The 22,890-nt window shown below is 37.0% G+C and overlaps 1 protein-coding gene and 1 long non-coding RNA gene across 2 annotated transcripts; both read left to right on the top strand.

Moving 5' to 3' along the window:
• The first annotated feature begins 11,728 nt into the window (after nucleotides 1-11,728).
• On the top strand, nucleotides 11,729-12,408 carry LOC110864013 (protein GLUTAMINE DUMPER 2). The gene has a single exon (XM_022113174.2). The coding sequence runs from the start codon at nucleotides 11,763-11,765 to the stop codon at nucleotides 12,219-12,221; it is 459 nt and encodes a 152-aa protein (XP_021968866.1). The 5' UTR covers nucleotides 11,729-11,762; the 3' UTR covers nucleotides 12,222-12,408.
• Nucleotides 12,409-14,772: 2,364 nt separating this feature from the next.
• On the top strand, nucleotides 14,773-16,748 carry LOC110864014. The gene is made up of 4 exons (XR_002549550.2): nucleotides 14,773-15,224; nucleotides 15,307-16,137; nucleotides 16,222-16,295; nucleotides 16,370-16,748. It is a non-coding gene; the product is annotated as an uncharacterized LOC110864014 (long non-coding RNA).
• The last annotated feature ends 6,142 nt before the right edge of the window (nucleotides 16,749-22,890 follow it).

Below are 22,890 nucleotides of genomic sequence, written 5' to 3'. Positions count from 1 at the left end.
CACTTATGTTTAGTCACATTGGTGTAGCAAACGTCATTGAGAACGATAAGCCATAGGGTTTTTTTTTGACACCTTAGAAGATCACAAATTGTTACTTCTGTAGAATTAGTAACAGATCCTAATAAAATTCGCGTCTCAAACACCAACAATTAGTTATGAGTGATTTCATGGGAAGTCTCTATCCGAACAACCAAAACAATAGTTAACTACTTGCTAGCAAAACATATATAATATTAGTTCGTATGAGAATTTGGATATTACTGGAATCAATTTTATAGTATTTATGTTAGGAATACGTATAGAACCATAAATAAATCTCTAGAAAAATTGAGGTGACATGTATCCATCCATCCTTGGATGTTCTTTAATTATAAAGAATACCATCTTTCACCTTAACTAATCTTGGTGCTCTTGAAAAGATATTCGGATAGATGGTTCCAAGACTTTAACGTATGTTTTCCTTTTGATATATTAAATTGACACCGACACTACAATAATCACTACAAATTACAAAGAATAATATCTGCTTTAATATACATTTATATACAACAGAATCTTACAACTCATTGTGTTGTAATCTAATTTCTTGTTGCTTTCTAAAATGGTTTTGAAAAAGTTGAACAGAGAAACGCACTCAAGCACTTATATTATACTTGTACGAATAGGAACATATATTCCATTAACGAAAATACCGTATCCATTATTAATTAAATATATAACTAGTGTTTAATACTAGTGGGGGACCCGCGCGTTGCCGCGAAATCGACAATTTACAGTTTCGTGCTCGTTTTCTGTTAGTTTCTCATTCATTTTATGTTTGGTAACGGTTCATGGATCAGTTGATGACATGTTCAATGTTTCACTAATCAGTCAAAATGTGTCCACCCAATAGTTAAGAGCAGTGCAGTTGTGTAAATTTCAGAAAAAAAAATTGTACGATGATACGTACTCATCGGATGGAAGCCGCCGTTCTTTTATTACATATAAATATAGACTTCATTCAAGCACACGTTACATATATATGAACTGTTATGGCAAACATACTTATTGTTAGGCTAGAGGGTATGGTGATGGTCCTCCCTTGGAGGATGATCCGCCACATAGACGGCACATCATAGTCCTCCCAAGGATGGTCCATCACGTAGACGGCACATCATAGTTCGATCGGACGGCCTGTTCGATCTGATGGCCCATCTGATCGGCTGGCCTGTCCGTTCGGACGGCCCATTCGATTGGCTAGGCCATCCGTTCGGACAGCCTGTCCGTTCGGAGGTGCCTTGGCCAGTTTCGTCAGGCGTTTTGCGTTGCGATAGCTTCGGGCATTTATTTCGTTCATATTTATTTATTATTTATTTATCTATTATAATAAATCACAAGAGGGTCGTATATACGTATCTATATGTCCAATATTCGGTGCGATTGTCGAGTTACGCGTGCCTTCGGGTGCGTTCTTCGACGTGATGTGCCACAATGATTATCGGGGTACTACTTGCTCGTATTGCCATCATCGTCACGATGGTTGGAGGCATGGTACTCACCCGAAAGTCCTTGTTAGCGTTAATTGTTTAAGAAAATAGTTTTGTAAGTGTGATAGAATATGCGTAAATATTCGATTATACTTCGATGTAGCGATGTATCTGATATAGTTACATTATGATCTGAATCTTTGGTGCTAGGCGTAACGAGTGAAGCGAGCAGTAACAGCGCACGAAAGTGCGGGTTGTTACAGTCTCCCCTGCTTTAGGAAATTTCGTCCCGAAATTACTCCATTAGTAGGGTCGCGAGAGTTGATGCGATAGAGTATGGCGATTAAAAGCGTCTAGATGAGCGAGCAATCGATTAAGACTCGACGAGCGAGAGCGGTGAGAAGATACGATTCGAACAACCAAAGCGATAACACAACAAAAGCGATTCCATAGCGTTTTAAACTTACCGATAATCGATTAATCTTCGAAGATATTTAGGAAAATCTCCCCACGGTACGTCGTTTACTGCTTCGATGTCCATACCAGCGCTATGGGAAGGGTTTTTGTTAATTTAGTAAAAGACTTACACATTTTAAAGGATTTAGCGGTAAAATTTGTTTTAAGAAAAGCTCTCACATAACGGGAGTTCGAGCTGAAACTCGATTTTCGAACCATCGTTTTCGAGAAGATTTCTTTTTGTCATTGCAAAAGTTTTAAGGAAGACTGGACTTATGAAATTTCCATTGGGCACGGAGCTAAACTGATTCGATGTTTCCTCCATGTTGTAAGGAAATTTCACTCGTCCAATGGTTTTAATAAAATTTTATAAAAATTGGTTTTCTTTAACAGTACGGAAAAATAATTTACATCGAGCCCCACGTGGCACTTTCCCACGAAAGTTTGTTAATATGATTAAAACGCTTATATATAGGAAGTACCAGCGGCGTATTCATCATGTTTTTTTTTTGCCCGTATTACCTCTGTTTCGTGAGGCGGTGTCACGCGTGCCGATAAGATACAAATAGAATTTCGTTCCGTCGGTCCAAGAGATAGGATGCTAAACCGAGTCGTGAATAGGAGCGAATTGGATGCAGACAAGTGTTGGTAGCGAGTGCGAGTAGTTCGATGACACGAAAACATCAATACGATGATCGTTAAATGATGGCCAATGACGCGATTTCAATTGCGAATAATGTGATTTTCGATTCAATTCCACATAAAACCCACATGGCATGTTTCCACGAGAGTTGCTATTACAACAAACGCCACGTTTTCCCATATTAGTTTCGTCTCGTGAAGCGATGTCATGTGCCCTAATACTACACAAACTGTGGTGATTCCCAAGCGATAATCGATGATCAGAATAGCGATAAGCAATAGACTCTAATAAATGATAAGTGACAATTGTTGCGTTGCGAGCGATATGCGATTCGATTGAGTTGAACATACCACAAAAAGTAACTAATGCTAGCCCACATGGCCTTTTTCCACGAAAGTCGGCTAATATGGTTAAAACACCACCATGTTTCAACCCTATTAGTTTTGTCTCGTGAAGCGAGGTCGTGCATGCTAACATAGCACAGATAACACGAATATCGATGAGTGATAGCGACACGTGATAAGAGTATCGAGTTGATGAAATAGGCGCGAAATGCGTTAAAGCGAAAAGCAGTGAGTGATTTTCGATACTCGTCTAGCGATCCACGATAAGCGATCCACACCAAGCGGTAGAGGTTTACACAATGGTTGATAACCAGCGATAGAGATTGCGAGATAACACGAGATGCAATTGCGATTTCGAGCCACATAATGAGTGATTTCGATTGCGAGATTGATATATTAAAACTGCGATTGAGTTGCGATGTAGACTTACGACCAGTCTTGCGTTGCTCCAATTGCTCTTCGGGGTGAACTTTCCCTAGTCCATCGATATGGCAATTGCGTTGCGTATGTAGACTTACGAGAAGTCTCGCAGTGATGCGATTTGGTTTTGTTACGCCTTGCGATCGATTTGATATTGTGTCGAAAATAACCATAATATTATAATAGGTCTAATAACGTCCAACTCTTCATGACACTTTCTTCACGAACTTTGGTAGTATGGTAAAGCACACCTTGCGTTACCCCTACTACTTATGCCCCGTGATTTGGTGTCACGCTTTGTTGACATGGCCAAGACGCTTATACATAGGAAGCACCAGCGGCGTATCCACCACGCCTGACCATGCTTTTAAACGTTATGGCACCATTAGAATTTCACTACGGTCTCCGTGCACTGACCAAGATAATCCTGTGTGCACCCACGATTAGTTGTTCCTTGCACGTCTATCGTACCTCGTTCTAAGAGTGTTGTAGGGGTAAAATACATTATATAGTACATAGTGCTAGCGTTTAGATGGTGCGCGAGTATAAGAGAAATAGAATCCACATGCGACGGTAGATAAAATTAGTTCCACACATAAAGAAATAACGGCGATAAGTCGTATTATTACAACAACATTAGAAGCAAAATAACGTTGCTGTGGAGGCCTTCTGGGGACTGCGGTCGTTGCTGAAATTCCTCAAGGTTGCGGCCCTGCGCGACAGTTCTGCGTATGATGACCATACCAGTGGCAATTTGTGCAATAACGACAATTTGCTTCTGGCGGGTGATGATATATGCACGCGAAACACAGGGGATAGGGTCCATTGTAAGCACGCTTCAGTTGGACCGGGAATGTTCGAAGAGGTTCTGGTTGTGACAGCCCAGTTTTTGCAGAGTCTGGGCTCATTGTCTTTTGCTTGCGGCTAGGTTGTGCTTCCTGAGATGATGCAGTGTCGCCTGCGGATTCGTCTAGTGATTCGATGGAGACATTGTCGGAGCAATCCTTAGAAGAACCTTTAGAGGAGTTATCAGATGAACCATCGACCGATTCGCCAGAGGAATCGTCGGATGAGTTGATGATGATTGCTTGATGAGCTTGTTTGACAGGCTTCTTGGAGAAGAACCCGTCCAAGACTCCTTTGCTGTTGATCTCTGCGGCTAAACGGTAGGCTTCTTCGATGGTAGCAGGTCTTGCAGCTTCGACAAAATCACCCACACACTCAGGTAAGCCGCGGATGTACTTTGAAATGGCTTTTTCTGAAGTGTTGACTTGACTTGGGCAGATCGTACTAAGCTGTTTGAACCTTGCGGTATAGCCAACATTGTCACCTTCGATTTGCTTGATTTCCCAAAATTCGTTTTCTAGCTTCTGGACTTCGTAAGGAGGACAATATTCTTCCTTCATGAGTTCTTTCAGCTCATCCCAAGGGAGGGCGTAAGCAGCGGAGATTCCACGTTTGTTGCGTTTGGCGGTCCACCAGTCGAGTGCTCGCGATTGAAATACTCCGGTAGCACAAGTAGTACGGAAACTATCGGGACACCCACTTTGACGAAGGGTAACTTCAATAGAATCGAACCACTGGAGTAGTTGGGTCACACCCCCTTCACCTGTGAATTCCATCGGGTCACAGGCTTTGAAGTGTTTGTAGAGAAAAGGAGATTGCGGCGCTTCCGTCTTAGAGTCCTTCGAGGCTCGAGAGTTGTTGAGAGAGTGTACTTGAGCGACAATTTGAGGAATGAGCTTGACCACTTCCTTGGTCACAAGCGAGGCAATCCTCTTATCGGCGCTTCGTTTGGCTCTTCTTCTAGCTGTTCGTTTCGAGGTAGAGTTGTTGGAAGGCATCTAGACAGAGAGGGATTTGGAATGAGATTCGATCACAATGATTTTGAGTTTACGATGCGATTGAGCGCGAGCGAAACTTGTAATGTGAAATATAAATAGACTTCACATAGGAGCCACATAGGAGGCACGAAACTTCCTAGACTCTCACACAATAATTTGGTTGTACGTAGATATAGCTAGTTGTAGTTTATACTTACACACATATATTATGGCTTAGAATACGCGAGGACGCGTTGAGAGAGAGAATGCGAGAGAACAGCGGGCAATTAGACATTATTTTTGTTGCGAACATTCGATCTTTGTTTTGGATTGTGATGGCTGTGCGAGTTGCGTGTCTTGTAAAACAGGGAGCGAAAATCAATAATCGTAGTTAAACACATAAAACGTAACTAAGTCCATCAAAACGTAAAATCTGGCGAGTCATAGGCTTAGTAAAGTACTCGGAGTGCCTCGGGTGTTTAGGCGTCGACTACCCAAGGTAACCCAATCACACCCAACAAGTTCGTGCACGCGCGTTGACTTTGGAGACTTATGCTTCCACTGGGATGCAGCTCATGGCATTCGTCCTCTTAGTCATCGCGTGGTTTGAGTCATTGTGGTGGTCAAGTCCTTGGTGAGAGCTTTTTGAAAACTATTTTTAGGGAGTGGAACGGTTCGTTAAGGTACGGGTTTCACACCTGACTTAACAGTTTCGTTCCCAATTGTGGTTGTGCTCATCGAACGAATCCGAGAGCTCCACTAGAATTTCGAAATGGAGGTCTTCGTCGAGGTATGGATGTCACTCCTAACTCGACGAAAGATTCTCGTGCTAGAAAAATGCGTTGAGTGAGCAATCCTACCGAGAGTTATTGGTTTTCACACCTGGTCTCGACTGGATTACTCGGTTGTGAGATGCGAGTATTTTCGAAAACATGTGTATTGTGTCAGCCTTAGGAAAGGCTAGGTAGTATTCCAGCCTTAGGAAAGGATTCTTCGTGTGAAGTTGTAGTATGCGGGGTTCACACAAAGTCGTAGTTTTTGCAATTTCGATCGAAAGCATCAGGTAGGCGCAATACAAACCCTACTGGGTTCGTACGAGTCAGCCTGTGGGTGCTTAGACTATAGACTAGGTCAATCTCTAAGACGTCGACCCGGACTAGATCGAGTCTTGCCTAATTCCCTATAGTTATGGCTCTGATATCAATCTGTCACACCCCAACCAATGGCGGAATCATCGGGGCGCGGCACTAGGCGAATCAGATTGCTCAAGAGAATCCATAAAAACTATATGGCGATAATATGTATTACATTCGTTATCCCATACTAACAAATAATACAGTCACATAAGTCATCACAGATTTCTTGTCCTCTCGAACAATTCCAATCCGACAACCTAGATTTTTAGGTGAGTTTCTAGACTTCTTAGCTTGATTTGATGAAGACTTCAACTAACCTGCAACATACGTTAAAATATTGTCAATACAAAAGTATTGGCGAGTATACAGGTTTGATATGTAGTAGTATAATAGATTAAAAGTGCTGCGAATTTCCACATGCATAGACGTATACACGACATATATACTCACAAAACTGATACTACCAGCTAAGTCGTCGATGCTCGATTCTTCGATGGCATAATTAGACCCCGTCGGGCGCAATAGTACTATACTAGTCGTGGTGGGACGTCACGAGTATAAGTCCTAGCACATATGTAACTAGCATCACGTATATCTATGCAAACAGTTATTCGTAAGTGATAAATTGACTGATTAAATGATTCGTTGATGAGTTCGATTTATAAGGAACGTATGTTACACCCAAAATTCGATAAAAAGGGGTCAAGTATACTCACAGTGCTTAATTGACGAGTAACACAGCTTGATTTGGATCGATTGAGATTGCGTTTGATTTAACCTGGTTACAGACCGATTACATGAGCGTTTGATGGCGCGTTAAACGATAACGAAGTTCCCAAAGTTTGGTCGGATGGATGGTTTGATCGAATGGGCTATTTGATCGAATGGGCTGTTCGATCGAATGGGTTGTTCGATCGAATGGGCTGTTCGATCGACCAGCCTGTTCGATTGAACGGACTGTTCGATCAACTGGCCTGTACCACTGTTTTCGACAATTTGCATGCTTTGACGGTTTTGATCGTGGCGGTGTTTCTTCATGCTAAACAACTGGAATCCCATCAAGTCCGACCCGTTCTACGACCGGGAACCACCCGTTCCATCAGATCTGGCCGTTCTTGACTGCTTTTCCCACGTTTAACCCGAAAACACACACACACACTTTGGCTAGGTAACATAGATTTAGGTGAGATTCGTTATTAAACAGGTGGAAATACTTAGATTTGAGTCGTTTATTGGTGAAAATGAGGTCACTCTTTGAAGTTCTTGTGAACTTATGATAACATCATCTTTAAAACTCCTCAAATCCTTGGGATCACACAACTTCTTGATTAGAAAACATAGATTTAGACTAGATCTGAGTAAAAACGTATGGAAATCTCCCAGATCCAGGTCGTTCTTTCATGGGATGACATTATCCTTGGAGTTCATAAGAACTTCAAGGTGACATCACCCTAGAATGCCCAAAATCCAGAGATTTCACGGTTAAAAGTGGAGATTTGAGAGGTTGAAAGGTGTAGAATTGAGTTTAGATCAAAGAAGTACAAGATTTAGGTTAGAAACTTACAAGAATCACGAGGAATCGAGAGAAAATAGCCCAAGAGCATGCTGGTCGAGTGGGAGCTTCTCACCAGGGTGAAAGGTGAGTGAAATGGGGTATTTATAGGCAAGAGAGGGAAGGAGAGGGAAGAGAAGCATTTGGGTAGAATGGCCCGTTCAATCGGACGGCCTGTTCGATCGGATGGCCCATCTGATCGGCTGGCCTGTCCGTCCGGACGGCCCATTCGATTGGCTAGGCCATCCGTTCGGACAGCCTGTCCATTCGGAGGTGCCTTGGCCAGTTTCGTCAGGCGTTTTGCATTGCGATAGCTTCGGGCATTTATTTCGTTCATATTTATTTATTATTTATTTATCTATTATAATAAATCACAAGAGGGTCATATATACGTATCTATATATCCAATATTCGGTGCGATGGTCGAGTTACGCGTGCCTTCGGGTGCGTTCTTCGACGTGATGTGCCACAATGATTATCGGGGTACTACTTGCTCGTATTGCCATCATCATCACGATGGTTGGAGGCATGGTACTCACCCGAAAGTCCTTGTTAGCGTTAATTGTTTAAGAAAATAGTTTTGTAATTGTGATAGAATATGCGTAAATATTCGATTATACTTCGATGTAGCGATGTATCTGATATAGTTACATTATGATCCGAATCTTTGGTGCTAGGCGTAACGAGTGAAGCGAGCAGTAACAGCGCACGAAAGTGCGGGTTGTTACAGTTTTACATTTACGTTTTACGTTTTTACGTTGTACCTTAAACTTTTTAAACTTTTTACGTTTTACGTTTTACGATAAACTTTTTACGTTTTACGCTTTACGTAAAACTTTTTACGTTTTACATTAAACTTTTTATGTTTTAAGTTTTACGTAAAACTTTTTACGTTTTACGTAAAACTTTTTACGTTTTACTTTTTACGTTTTACGTAAAACTTTTTACGTTTTGCGTAAAACTTTTTACATTTTACGTTAAAACGAACGCACCCATAAATCGCAAACTCGGTAGGTGTCTCAGATAGATTGTTATCATCATCGACTGGGGGGAGAAATAAAAAAACCAACAACATCAAAACAATATGTATCTCGAAAAAAAATGGGGCTTGGCTCAGATTTTCCGATAATCAAAATGGCTACAAAAGTGGTGTTGCAGGTTCAAAAACCTACCCTCCACCATCTTTGCCGCGCCATCGTCATCAAAATCTACGTTTGTTTTTTTCGTCATCGCCGCCCAATTTAAACAGATCTAAACCCATGAGAATCAAAGAATACAAATGCAACAATACCCACCAAAACTGAAACATTGATAACAAATGCAACAAAACCCATCAAAAATTAACAAAACCCACCAAAACTGAATCATTGATAACAAATGCAACAAAACCCACCAAAACTGAAACACTGATAACAAATGCAACAAAACCTCAACCGTCTTTTGTCTGTGCCAAGAATCAACAAATGCAACAAAACCCACCAACTAGAACAATGAACACCAAACAGAACAATGAACACCAAACAGAACAATGAACATCTTGAACCGATGACCACCGGCACCGTCTCCCCACCAACCACCTGCCCTACCACCGGCTTCCGAACACACCACCTGCCCCACCACCGTCTCCTGACACCGACTCCACATAAACCACTGGTCACCCACCTCTGCCACACACCACCAAAAACTCCCACCGCCACCAACCCTAACGCCACCACCACCAACACCGACGCCCACCTCTACCCCACACCCCCACTATCGCCGATATATGCTTACCACCACCACCAGATTTACGGTGGTGAACAAGGAGAGAAAGATCTGAGAAAATCTTACCGACAACGTCTAACACGGAGGAGAGAGGGGTATTCCATCAAAGGTTTAGCACTGGCGAATATGCAGATCTTTGTGACAGATGCGGCGGCGGAGGGGTAGCTGTGGGGTGGCGGCGACGGCGGAGAGGAATGGAGACCGGAGAGAGAAAAACAGGGATGACCGAGAGCTTAAAAGGAAAGCTGCAGTTTGATTTTGAATGAGGGTTTTTTTGAGAGAAATGAAGAAGGTGATTTTGAATGCAGATCTTGCCATCCTTCTCTCTCATGAAGATGAAGGTGGTTTTTGAGAGAAATGAAGAAGACAGGGGATTTAAAAAGGAAGAGAGAGAGAGAGATGGTGTGAATTAAATGAAGAGAGAGAGTGAGATTAGACATTTAGGGTAAATGACCAAACTACCCTTTTCGTTGGCTGATATGATTGGTGGAGAGTGGTTCTCATGGTTCTTACAACTGGAGGTGGTTTTCATTTTAGCGGCTCCCTATATATATATATATATATATATATATATATATATATATATATATATGTAAAAAATTGAATAGTAAACTATACTCACAAAAGAATTTTAGCAAAACTATATAGGGGAATATATATATATATATATATATATATATATATATATATATATATATATATATTCCCCTATATAGTTTTGCTAAAATTCTTTTGTGAGTATAGTTTACTATTCAATTTTTTACATATTTTTTAGCATATGATACAAGTCTTGCAACTAAAGTCCATCATTCTTTTACTTCATTGTTTATTCTCTTAGTCTTTGGTATCCCTTTTTCTTTTAATTTAGTATTTGTATCTTTGAGTCTACAACAAAAATAAAAACATTTTGTAAAATTATTTAGTGTGTTGGTGGTGAAATCAACTATGATCCATTCTTGAGGATAATTTAAAAAGATAAATATAAACAATGTATCAAAGGTATAACAAATATACTTGACTTCATTTGTTTAGTTTAATTTTTATTAACCCAGCTTTAATAGCAAGTTGGTACTTAGTGGTTACATTAAAACATGGAAATGGGTTCAACACAGATAAAAACCAGTGTTCGGAGGTGTAATACATGGATGTGTTGATTTTTTTAGTAAACACCGTAACGTAACGTGCGTGCGTGATTTAATGAACTCCTGAAATAATTTAACGGTGAGACTTTGGTAACCAAAACAACATCACATCTTACATAGATTTTTTACTTGGATCAAATCGGGCAACATGGGCTGCATTCTCCTGTCATCACATCGAAGCACGGACACATCCTCCTCCTCACCACGTTCATCGTTGGGTTTGAAAACGCTTTCGGATACGTATGTCTCGTTCAAATCTTCGTCAAAAATATAACTAACGTCCCAAGACGACATAAGGGTTTAAACAGACGAAACAAATTAATTTTGGTGTGAAATTTCGTTTGATTCAAAATCCATCTGATTGCAATGCTTTAAAGGAAATTTCAAGACCTTGTGTATAGGTTTCACTTTTACACCTATCAGCCCTAAGATTCCTAGACAATACACATCAATCAAGCCCTACACGACATGTATAACGTAATACGCATCGCATAGAGTTTACTTTTGCAGCATTGTTCCTGGACATCAGACACATCAATCAACCCTCTATACGACACCTATAACAATATATGCGTTGCATAGAAGGATTATATAATGCATTTGAAACCGTAATTTCCAAATAACGAAACACATTAATAATCATAAATATATAAATATTAAATAGAAACATGTTTATGTCTTTCTGGCATCATGATGATCAGCTACAATAAAATCTTATCCAACCAAGAATCATTGTAATATTTTTTTCATATTAAATTTGTCGTGCCCAAAAATAAAAGGCTTAATTGAAAACTGAAAAGAGAAATCCACTCATCTAATTTTTACTTCATATTCTATTCTAAACATTTTAAAAATTATAGAATAAAAATGACGCCGTTTATTCCAATTAATAAAAAAATAAGAAAAGTTCCACCATGTTTTGTGTATAAATAACATACAACAAATTCCTAATCCACTCATCCACTCTAATCATCTTCTTTTCTTTCACTTCCAATCCTCCTGAACGTAAACAAATCATGACTATTCAAGCAACTTCTTCAATGGCTCCATCGTCGCAGATTGCCGTACAACGATCACCGTGGCACTCACCAGTTCCTTACCTATTTGGAGGTCTTGTTGCTATGTTGGGCCTCGTTGCTTTTGCTCTCTTGATCCTCGCTTGCTCTTACTGGAACATCTCCCCAAATGACGAAGGAGACCTTGAGTCCGGAAACCATAACCACAACGAACCCTCCAAACCCGTTAAACAAAAAGAGTCCCCTGTGTTAGAAGAGAAGTATCTCGTAATCATGGCTGGACAAGTGAACCCAACGTTTTTGGCAACTCCCATTTCTAGCCCAGCGTCGTCTTTTGGTAGTTGTAGTTGTGGGGGTAACTCGACTGTCGCGAGGGACAAGTCTTCCATGCCCGATGAGGAGAAAGAGAGTTGTGATCAGCTACAAATATCGAATATGGAGAACCATGAGACTGTGTAACTCCCTTAGTGATTTTGATTACATAAGTTTTGTTTCTTTTTTCGTATGAATCATTGTAGACTAGAAATGATTGAAGATTAAGCACCCGAGATTGCGGATGCATAGGAGATAGCGTACGGGCACTTGTATAGATTACCAACTCAACTTTTTTGGCAAATAAATGAAAATTTTCCAACTTTTCAGCGTATAATTAACTCTATTGTTTTAACATATTGCTTTTGGTAAATTAATATGACGTTATAATACTTCAATTCTATTCCATCACATTTTTACATCGATAATAATAATATATTTATTTGTGTAGAAAGTATGTTCCTTTTTCTTAAAATATATAATTAAAATTTGTGTAGGAAGTACGTTCCTTTTTCTTAAAATATATAATTAAAAAAAATATAACAACACTACCTTTGTTATTCATGAGAAATACAACCAGTACAATATCATAAACAACAACGAATAAACTAAAAATTTATGTAATAAATGATTCAACCAATGCAGTTAGCCTATATGTTATAGGGCTAAGTTGAAAAAAAAAACAAAAGTATTATCACGTAGCTGACACGTAGACGCACTTTTATCGCACCCAGAAATACCTAAAATGAGTGTAATGTGAGACGCTTGGTTGGTAATTAGGCAATCCTTATTAAATTACTATTAGAGTGAGCGTCAGTTTACAACCTTGTGTTTAGACCCCCTGACACTTTGGGCCACTTCAAGAAACATTTGAACATCTACATCCACATTGTTTCCAACTTTCTATACGTTACATTCTTCAGTCAAGTTGACCGTTATGTTGACTAGTACAAAGACTATTTTACCTTTTTTTTCATATCAATACACGTACCTATGGTTTTAAATGTATTCTCATATTACAACCCTGTGTTTTACAAAAAAATATTTTACTTCAAATTTAAATCCGTATAACCTTACGAACACCCGAACAATATACAAACACACGAACAATATATATTAGCCGTATAACCATACAGACACCCGAAAAAATATATATACGAAACCGTATAACCATACGAACACCCGAAAATATATATACACAACCCGTATAACTATATGAATACTCGAACTATATATATATATATATATATATATATATATATATATATATAGGGTAGGGATCCTAAGAGAAGTACATCCTATTTGATAAACTTGAGAAGCATTTTGGACCACACATTTCCCTAAACTTTTTGTAATATACACATATGTATAGTTTAAAATCAACTATATACATATATGTATATTGTCAAATCATGAATTATACATATATGTATAGTCAATTATAAACTATACATATGTGTATATTACGATAAGCTTAAGGAAAATGTGTGTTTCAGAATGCTTCTCAAGTTTCTCAATTAATTTAGTGGTTCTCACACGATCCTACTCCTATATATATAGGTAAAGGGTACTGTACAAATTCCCTTATCGTACATTACGTACGCTACAATCTCAGCCGTCAGATCATTTTCCCGCAATGAAAATCGCATGTTGTTTTTTTTTTTGTAATAATTTCGCATGTGATAAATTTGATGAAATAGCATGTGTTTTTTTTTGTAACAATTTCGCATGTGTTAATTCAATTTCGCATGTGATAATTTTGATGAAATAGAAGGTTGTTTTTTTGTAACAATTTCGCATGTGGTAATTCAATTTCGCATGTGATAATTTTGATGAAATAGTAGGTTGTTTTTTTGTAATAATTTCGCATGTGGTAATTCAATTTCGCATGTGATAATTTTGATGAAATAGCATGTTGGTTTTTGTAACAATTTCGCATGTGGTAATTTTGAAGAAATCGCATGTGAAAAAACCAACATGCGAAATTGTTACAAAAAAACAACATGCGATTTTCAATGCGGGAAGATGATCTGACGGCTGAGATTGTAGCGTACGTAATGTACGATAAGCGCATTTGTACGTTACCCAGCCCCTATATATATATATATATATATATATATATATATATATATATATATATATATATATACCCCTTATGACCATACAAACACCCAAAAAATATATATACAAACCCGTATAACCGTACGAACACCCGAACAATACATTTACATAACCCGTATAACAATACAAACACCCGAACAATATATATATATATATATATATATATATATATATATATATATATATAGGGAGCCGCTAGAATGAAAACCACCTCGAGTTGTAAGAACCGCGAGAACTACACCCCACGGAGCGCCGTTCGCCATGATTTTTTTTTACAAGTAGATGTGTATATTATAAACACAGCCGTAAAAAATCATGGCGAACGGCGCTCCGTAGGGTGTAGGTTTTTACACCACAAGTTTGGTGAAAAAAAAAGAAAAAAGAAAAAAAATTAAAAAACACCAAACTTGTGGTGTAAAAACCTACACCCCACGGAGCGCCGTTCGCCATGATTTTTTACGGCTGTGTTTATAATACACACATCTACTTGTAAAAAAAATCATGGCGAACGGCGCTCCGTGGGGTGTAGTTCTCACGGTTCTTACAACTCGGGGTGGTTTTCATTCTAGCAGCCCCCTATATATCTATACTACTTTATAAAGCATATTAGAAGGATAGAATGGTCTTTTGCCACTTTACAAGTCTTTAAAGCCCAATGTACACACCTGTTAAGCACAAGTGTTGAAAACTTGTTTTCCATGTTGAAAACTTGTTTTCCACCTGGTACCCACGCGGATCATATAATGGTTACCTTGACCCGTTTTTAGTTTATGGATCCTATATAAAGTTTCATTCAATCTATCTATCCACATATTTCGTTTCATCCATCCAGACACTCACGTTTCTCTACAAACCCTAACCCTAACCTTCATTTCCTCCACCGCTCCTCCACCGCTCCTCCACAACTCCTCCATTGTTGACGACATCAGATCCGACACCAGATCCGACACAACATCGATTTCTATGGCTTCTTTCCCGGTGGCTTTACAAGATCCAACACTATCTCAAGAGATCCGACACTATTTCAGGGTAATGTTTCAGATCTTTCTTTATTGTTACCATATCTTATTTATTTTTTTGTTATTTGAATCTTCAATGGGTAATGTTTCAGATCTTTCTTTTGGTTGTGGGTTCGTCAACGATGGTGCTTGTGGTAGATCTGTTATTTGTAGTAGATTTGTTCTTTGTAGTAGATCTGTTCTCGGTTAACGAATTTGACTGTGGTTAACGAGGTTTAACGAGGGTTATTTGTAGTAGATCTGTTCTTTGTAGTAGATCTGTTCTTTGTAGTAGATCTGTTATTTGTAGTAGATCTGTTATTTGTAGTAGATCTGTTTTTTGTGGTAGATCTGTTCTTTGTAGTAGATCTGTTCTTTGTAGTAGATCTGTTCTTTGTAAGTAGATCTGTTCTTGATTTTTTGTTTAAATTTATAGAATTTGACTGTGGTTAACGAGGGTTTATTTTTTTGTTTAATTGTTTAAATTTTTTGTAGTAGATCTGTTCTTTGTAGTAGATCTGTTGTTTGTAGTAGATCTGTTCTTTGTAAGTAGATCTGTTCTTGATTTTTTGTTTAAATTTATAGAATTTGACTGTGGTTAACGAGGGTTTATTTTTTTTGTTTAAATTTTTTGTTTATTAACCAGGGTTTATTTTTTTTGTTTAAATTTTTTGTTTATTTACTAGGGTTTATTTGACTGTGGTTTAATTTTTTTGGTTACTGGTTTGGATATTTTGTCTGTGATTGTTAGGGAGTTCATTAAAAATGTTTTTTAGTTGGATAAGTCCAAACTAGGGTTACTGGTTTAGTTGTTGAAAAAATTATTTGAATGTTATTTAAATTTTTTATTAATATTTATATTTATTTGAATGTTGTCTATGAGGGACACGGTGGACCGGAGACGTCAAGATTCGTTAACGAGAATCTGTTTGCTAATCTCAAGAGTAAGTTCGGTTAAACGGTTTCAAGAATTCGATTCGATTGTGCAAGTGTGAAACTTTATAAAGTATTTGTTTATTTTGGTTCAGGATTTGCGTCTGAGGATCAAGATATGTCTGCGAATGTTATCAAGATATAGCGTAACCGGTCTGACATTCAAGAGGTAGGGTTTAAATGCACTTATAATATTAGTTCACTTGAATGTGTTTTGATGATAATTTTTAATTGGATTTCCAGGTGTATTACAGTGAAGAGACACATAAGTTTTCAGTGTCAGCAATAGAGGAAAGTGTGAAGTTAGAAGGAAGAATGACCTTTCCTCTTTGGACAGCACTTACATAGTTGATCATGTGTTTTTCTGTGAACGGTTTTATGATCCCGATAAGGGATCTCTCAAGCAGGTAGTTTCACCTGTCCATTCTATGTCCATTCTGAAAGTGTTTGAGGCTGTGATGCAAAAGCTGAGCTTGTGTTCTTAATCTGTCTGAACTGAAAGTGTCGACTCTATGATGCATAAGCTGAGCTTGTGTTCTTAATATGTCTGAACTGAAACTGTTAAGGCTATGATGCATAAGCTGAGCCTGTGAGGTTACATATGTGTTTCTTGTGCTTAAAACACTTTTACATCATGCTTTAAAGGTTGTTTAAGTTTAGTGGAAAATTACTCTTGTACATCATGCTTTAAAGCGGGGTTACATAACACAATAGACTGTGATGATGATTGTATTTTGAGGGTACATAGAAGATCCGAGTAGCATCTTGGCGGGGCAATATCCAGGTTGCATAGTTCTCACTTTGCAACCGTGTGTTGCAGCCATGGCTTTACCCGTAGTTGTGTTCATCTCTCAATTACATGTCTGAGTCTTCCAGTTGTAAAAGTATTATCACAGATTCACAGATCTAAAAGTATTCTTCCAGATCTATCTATACTTACTACTTTATAAAGCAGATCTACTACAAATAACAGATCTACTTGTTTTCCACCTGGTACCCACGCGGATCATGTAATGGTTAACTTGACCCGTTTTTAGTTTAATGGATCCTATATAAAGTTTCATTCAATCTATCTATCCACAATTTCGTTTCATCCATCCAGACACTCCACGTTTCTCTACAAACCCTAACCCTAACCTTCATTTCATCCACCGCTCCTCCACCGCTCCTCCACGACTCCTCCATCGTTGACGACATCAGATCCGACACCAGATCCGACACCAGATCCGACACCAGATCCGACACCAGATCCGACACAACATCGATTTCTTTGGCTTCTTTCCCGGTGGCTTTACAAGATCCAACACTATCTCAAGAGATCCGACACTATTTCAGGGTAATGTTTCAGATCTTTCTTTATTGTTACCATATCTTATTTATTTTTTTGTTATTTGAATCTTCAATGGGTAATGTTTCAGATCTTTCTTTTGGTTGTGGGTTCGTCAACGATGGTGCTTGTGGTAGATCTGTTATTTGTAGTAGATCTGTTCTTTGTAGTAGATATGTTCTCGGTTAACGAATTTGACTGTGGTTAACGAGGGTTAACGAGGGTTATTTGTTTATAAAGTATTTGTTTATTTTGGTTCAGGATTTGCGTCTGAGGATCAAGCAGATAGTTTCACCTGTCCATTCTATGTCCATTCTGAAAGTGTTTGAGGCTGTGATGCAAAAGCTGAGCTTGTGTTCTTAATCTGTCTGAACTGAAAGTGTCGACTCTATGATGCATAGGCTGAGCTTGTGTTCTTAATATGTCTGAACTGAAACTGTTAAGGCTATGATGCATAAGCTGAGCCTGTGAGGTTACATATGTGTTTCTTGTGCTTAAAACACTTTTACATATGTGTTTCTTGTGCTTAAAATTACTCTTGTACATCATGCTTTAAAGCGGGGTTACATAACACAATAGACTGTGATGATGATTGTATTTTGAGGGTACATAGAAGATCCGAGTAGCATCTTGGCGGGGCAATATCCAGGTTGCATAGTTCTCACTTTGCAACCGTGTGTTGCAGCCATGGCTTTACCCTTAGTTGTGTTCACACTTTCCTCAATTACATGTCTGAGTCTTCAGGTGTTGATAGATAGATTGAATGAAACTTTATATAGGATCCATTAAACTAAAAACGGGTCAAGTTAACCATTATATGATCCGCGTGGGTACCAGGTGGAAAACAAGTTTTCAACATGGAAAACAAGTTTTCAACACTTGTGCTTAACAGGTTTGTACAATGGGCTTTAAAGACTTGTAAGTTTATCTCTTTTGAACTAAATCCTACTTTCAAAACATGAACCTAACAACTATTTTACTTCGATTTCAGAATATATCGACTCTTTGCATCTGGATCTTGCGTTGTTTCTCGTATTGCTTTTACGTCTACAGCTGTAAAAGCAACATTTTACTGTTGTCTGAAAGACAGCTTGCTTGCTGCAGTCTCTATAAACATAAGCTGAGCTTGTGTTCTTAATATGTCTGAACTGAAAGTGTTTGAGGCTATGATGCATAAGCTGAGCCTGTGAGGTTACATATTTGTTTCTTGTGCTTAAAACACGTGTACATCATGCTTTAAAGGTTGTTTAAGTTTAGTGGCAAATTACTCTTGTTGTGTACTCCGGATTTTGTGTTCTTAATCTGTCTGAACTGAAAGTGTTTGAGGCTGTGATGCAAAAGCTGAGCTTGTGTTCTTAATCTGTCTGAACTAAAAGTGTTGAGTCTATGATGCATAAGTTGAGCTTGTGTTCTTAATCTGTCTGAACTAAAAGTGTTTTGAGGCTGTGATGCAAAAACTGAGCCTGTGTAATCTATCTGAACTGAAAGTGTTTGAGGCTGTGATGCAAAAACTGAGCCTGTGTAATCTATCCAACAACTCAAGCAAATGTTTTCTTTGCATTTTAGGGGGAACATGGGTGCTTCTCTCCCAGGGCATACAAAACATAGGTTATTGGCGGCAGCTCGCCATATTTAACATATAAAAAAACTTTATATGTTAAATTTGGCGGGCTTCCGCCAATGACCTGTGTCTTGTATGCCCTGTGGAGAGATCCACCCATTTTCCCCCTAAAAAACATAGAAAACATTTGCTTGAGTTGTTGGACCGAGCGAACCTTGCATAATGCGTCAAGGGAAACTATTGGTCAAGCGAGACATTTGTTCAGGTATCCTTATTTCATGATAAAATGATTATGAATAGCTGTGCATAAACTAATCGCAAGTTTGTTTGGTATATGCAGGGTAATAGGGAACAGAGGTTGAACCTGTGGTTTGACGCAACAAAGAACTTCCGATACATAATTCTAATATCTTAATAAGTCTATGTATTTTGATTAGGTGTAGCCAAATGGTGCTGGTGTACACTTTAATGATTAATGTTTATTCCATTTGTTTTTTTTTTTTTGAACAAGATAGTTCTCTGTAAAGAAATGAGTGGCGCAATCTTATCTAATCAAATGCATCATCAAGCTGTTGCGAGTATCAAAAGGGTTTTGGGTGTTTGGGCATTTAAATTAATTTTTTGTTGTTTTTTTATCAATTAGATGATAGGGTATTCGTATTAGAAAGTTTTGGGTATATACATTTTAACCCCCCACCCCCACCCCCCATAAAAAACGTCAAGCTTCGCCACTGCCGAAGGCCTCACACAATTTTCTTTGTTTTTTTTCTGAAGCCGGTAACCGGCCGTCACATAATAACCACCAAACGCCATCACAAAACCACCAATCGCCGTACACCGCTGTTTCTCCGCCGCTGAAGAAGGCCGCAACCGACCCTCACGTTCTGCTACACTGCCACCGTCGTCGTCGAACGCCACAACGGAAACTACATCCTCGTATAGGCCTAAACTCACCAACCTAAGTTATATGTTTCCCGCCGCATCGCGCGGGTAAACGACTAGTATATATATATATATATATATATATATATATATATATATATATATATATATATATATATATATATAGGGCCAGGATCATTTCAGAACAATAAATATTTACAGAACTCGAAGAACTCCTAATAAAAAATCTTTTTATTTATATATTTTTATGTTTAGGATAATTTTATCATTTATTATGTGTATTTTTACGATTACAAGAGTAATTTTATCATTTTTATATGTAATTTTATAATTACACATATGTAAACTAGTTTTTTATATATATGTAATTAGTTATGACACATGTATATAATTTTGGCAATTAAACATATGTAAACTATTTTTAACATGTATGTAATCAAAGAAATACATGTAATAGATGATAAAAAGATCCTAATTAATACAAAAACTTATATATAAAATGATTGTTTATTAGGAGTTCTAAAAGTTCTTTAGTTATTTAGAGTTCTGAAATGAACTTAACCCTATATATATATATATGTATATATAACTCGTTTAACCATACGAACACCCGGACAATATATATCCATATCACCATATGAACGCCATGACAAAATGTATATATAACCTGTATAACCACACAACACTCAATATATATATATATATATATACATATATATATATATATATAGGGATTATTTCACAAAATAGTAACCAAGTTTTATAAATGTTCTTATCAGATCACTCATAAAAAAATGTTCTATTTAAGTCATTAAAATTTATATTATGTGCTAATCCTATATAATTTACCTGAATACAAGGTAAACTATCTTATATGATATTTATTTATTCAATTAATTTTTATAAACATGCTAAAATAATTAATTAATAAAAGAGAACAAATAAACAAATCAAAACAACACCTACCAATCGTGCATTGATGCTCCACTCAAAAAAAAAAAAAAAAAAAAAAAACTGCGTCATTAACCTACCATTCGACATTGATGGAGCAATTAGTCTGCAAGTTTTAGACATAAGAAAAAATTGAGGATTTTCAAAAATAGGTAGCCAAAATATTAATATATGATTTGTTATCATCAATTTGGAAATTTGGATGACGCAAAGTTGCAGGTATGATTAATATGTTAAGGATTTTGGTATGAGCTTTTTGTTGTATTTTTATTTAATAAATAATTATTTTTAATCACATCAGCATATGTTAATATTATTATTAAATAAATAAATAATAATACCCCAATAAATATAAAAATATCTTTTTCGTAATTTTTAAATTCTTTTAACCATTTTATAAAAATGTTTTAATCTATGTAGGCATTTATAAATCATATTAACATATTTAAAAAAAAGAAAAACCTAAATAAATGTTATTTAGGATAGATAACCTTGTATTTAAGTAAAATATCTAGGATTGAAACATCAAAGTGAACTTTAGTGACTTAGTTGGAACAAAAAAAAAATTATGAATGACCTAATTGAAACACTCATGAAACTTGGTTACTATTTAACAAAGTTACCCCATATATATATATATATATATATATATATATATATATATATATATATATATATATATATATATATATATAATGTAAGTATCTATAGAAAACCCACTTTAATTTAGAAAACCCGGGAAACTCAAAGCTCCCGTGTTTTTTTTTCTTGAAAAAATTTACACATGTTATATACATGTTTTTAAGGGTTTTGGGCAAAAAAAATCAAAAAAGCGCCGAATAGATATTTAAAAAAAAAATAAACAAGTTTTGGTGTAACACATGTTACAAATATGTCAGATGAATGTAACATATGTTACACCAAAACTTTTTTATTTTTTTTTAAATATCTACTCGGCGCTTTTTTGATTTTTTTTGCCCAAAACCCTTAAAAACATGTATATAACATGTGTAAATTTTTTAAAGAAAAAAAAAATCGGGAGCTTTGAGTTTCCCGGGTTTTCTAAATTAAAGTGGGTTTTCTATACATCCTTCCCCTATATATATATATATATATAGGGTGTGTAAAAAGGGCCTAAAGTGTGAGAAGTGTATTATAACACTATATATAATACTATATAACACCACATAAACACCATATAACAATATGTAACACCATATAATACCATATAACACTATGTAACACTATATATCATTATATAACAAATATAACACTATACATCTATCATAGACATGCTATCAGACAACCTATAGTGTTATATTTGTTATATAATGATATATAGTGTTACATAGTGTTATATGGTATTATATGGTGTTATATATTGTTATACGGTGTTTATATGGTGTTATGTAGTATTATATATAGTGTTATAATACACTTCTCACACTTCTCACACTTCTCACACTTTTGTCACACCCCGATTTCCACGTGTATCACCGGTGGGCCCGGTGGGGGATTAGCGTGACGTAGTTGGCAACAATATAGTCAAACCACACAATATATAAATGCACAGCGGAAGCATAAAGATAAATATATTTCAACTATCGAATGTAATATCCAAGTATCACAATCGTCGAAATATAATCCACAGGGGATCAAAATAAGATAGAAAAATAATTGTTCAACAGATATTGGCATCCCAAGCTTGCGAGACTCTAACGATGCTAAGGAGTGGCCAGCCTATTATGTGTAGAACCTGCATTAATCTTTTTGGGGAAAATACGTCAGTTTACACTGGTAAATACATTCAACCGACACTTTTATAAAATGTTTAATAAAATTGATTTGAATGCACAAGGCACAAACTCTTTATAACTTGGGATAATTTATAAATCAAATCTTGTAAAAGAATTACATGTTCACTATGCGTTCGGTCGCCCGGTTCGTGCCGGGTTAAAGGTTAATAGACACACCACATAACATAAAACCGTGGTGTGAAAACCAACGGCTATACCTTTATAA

Source organism: Helianthus annuus, chromosome 6 (assembly GCF_002127325.2).
Source record: "Helianthus annuus cultivar XRQ/B chromosome 6, HanXRQr2.0-SUNRISE, whole genome shotgun sequence".
NCBI lineage: Eukaryota > Viridiplantae > Streptophyta > Magnoliopsida > Asterales > Asteraceae > Helianthus > Helianthus annuus.
This window is presented reverse-complemented; position numbering and strand designations above follow the sequence as displayed.

Excerpts from the sequence above, each read along its gene's own strand:
- LOC110864013 (XM_022113174.2), top strand. The coding sequence starts at position 11,763 with ATGACTATTCAAGCAACTTCTTCAATGGCTCCATCGTCGCAGATTGCC.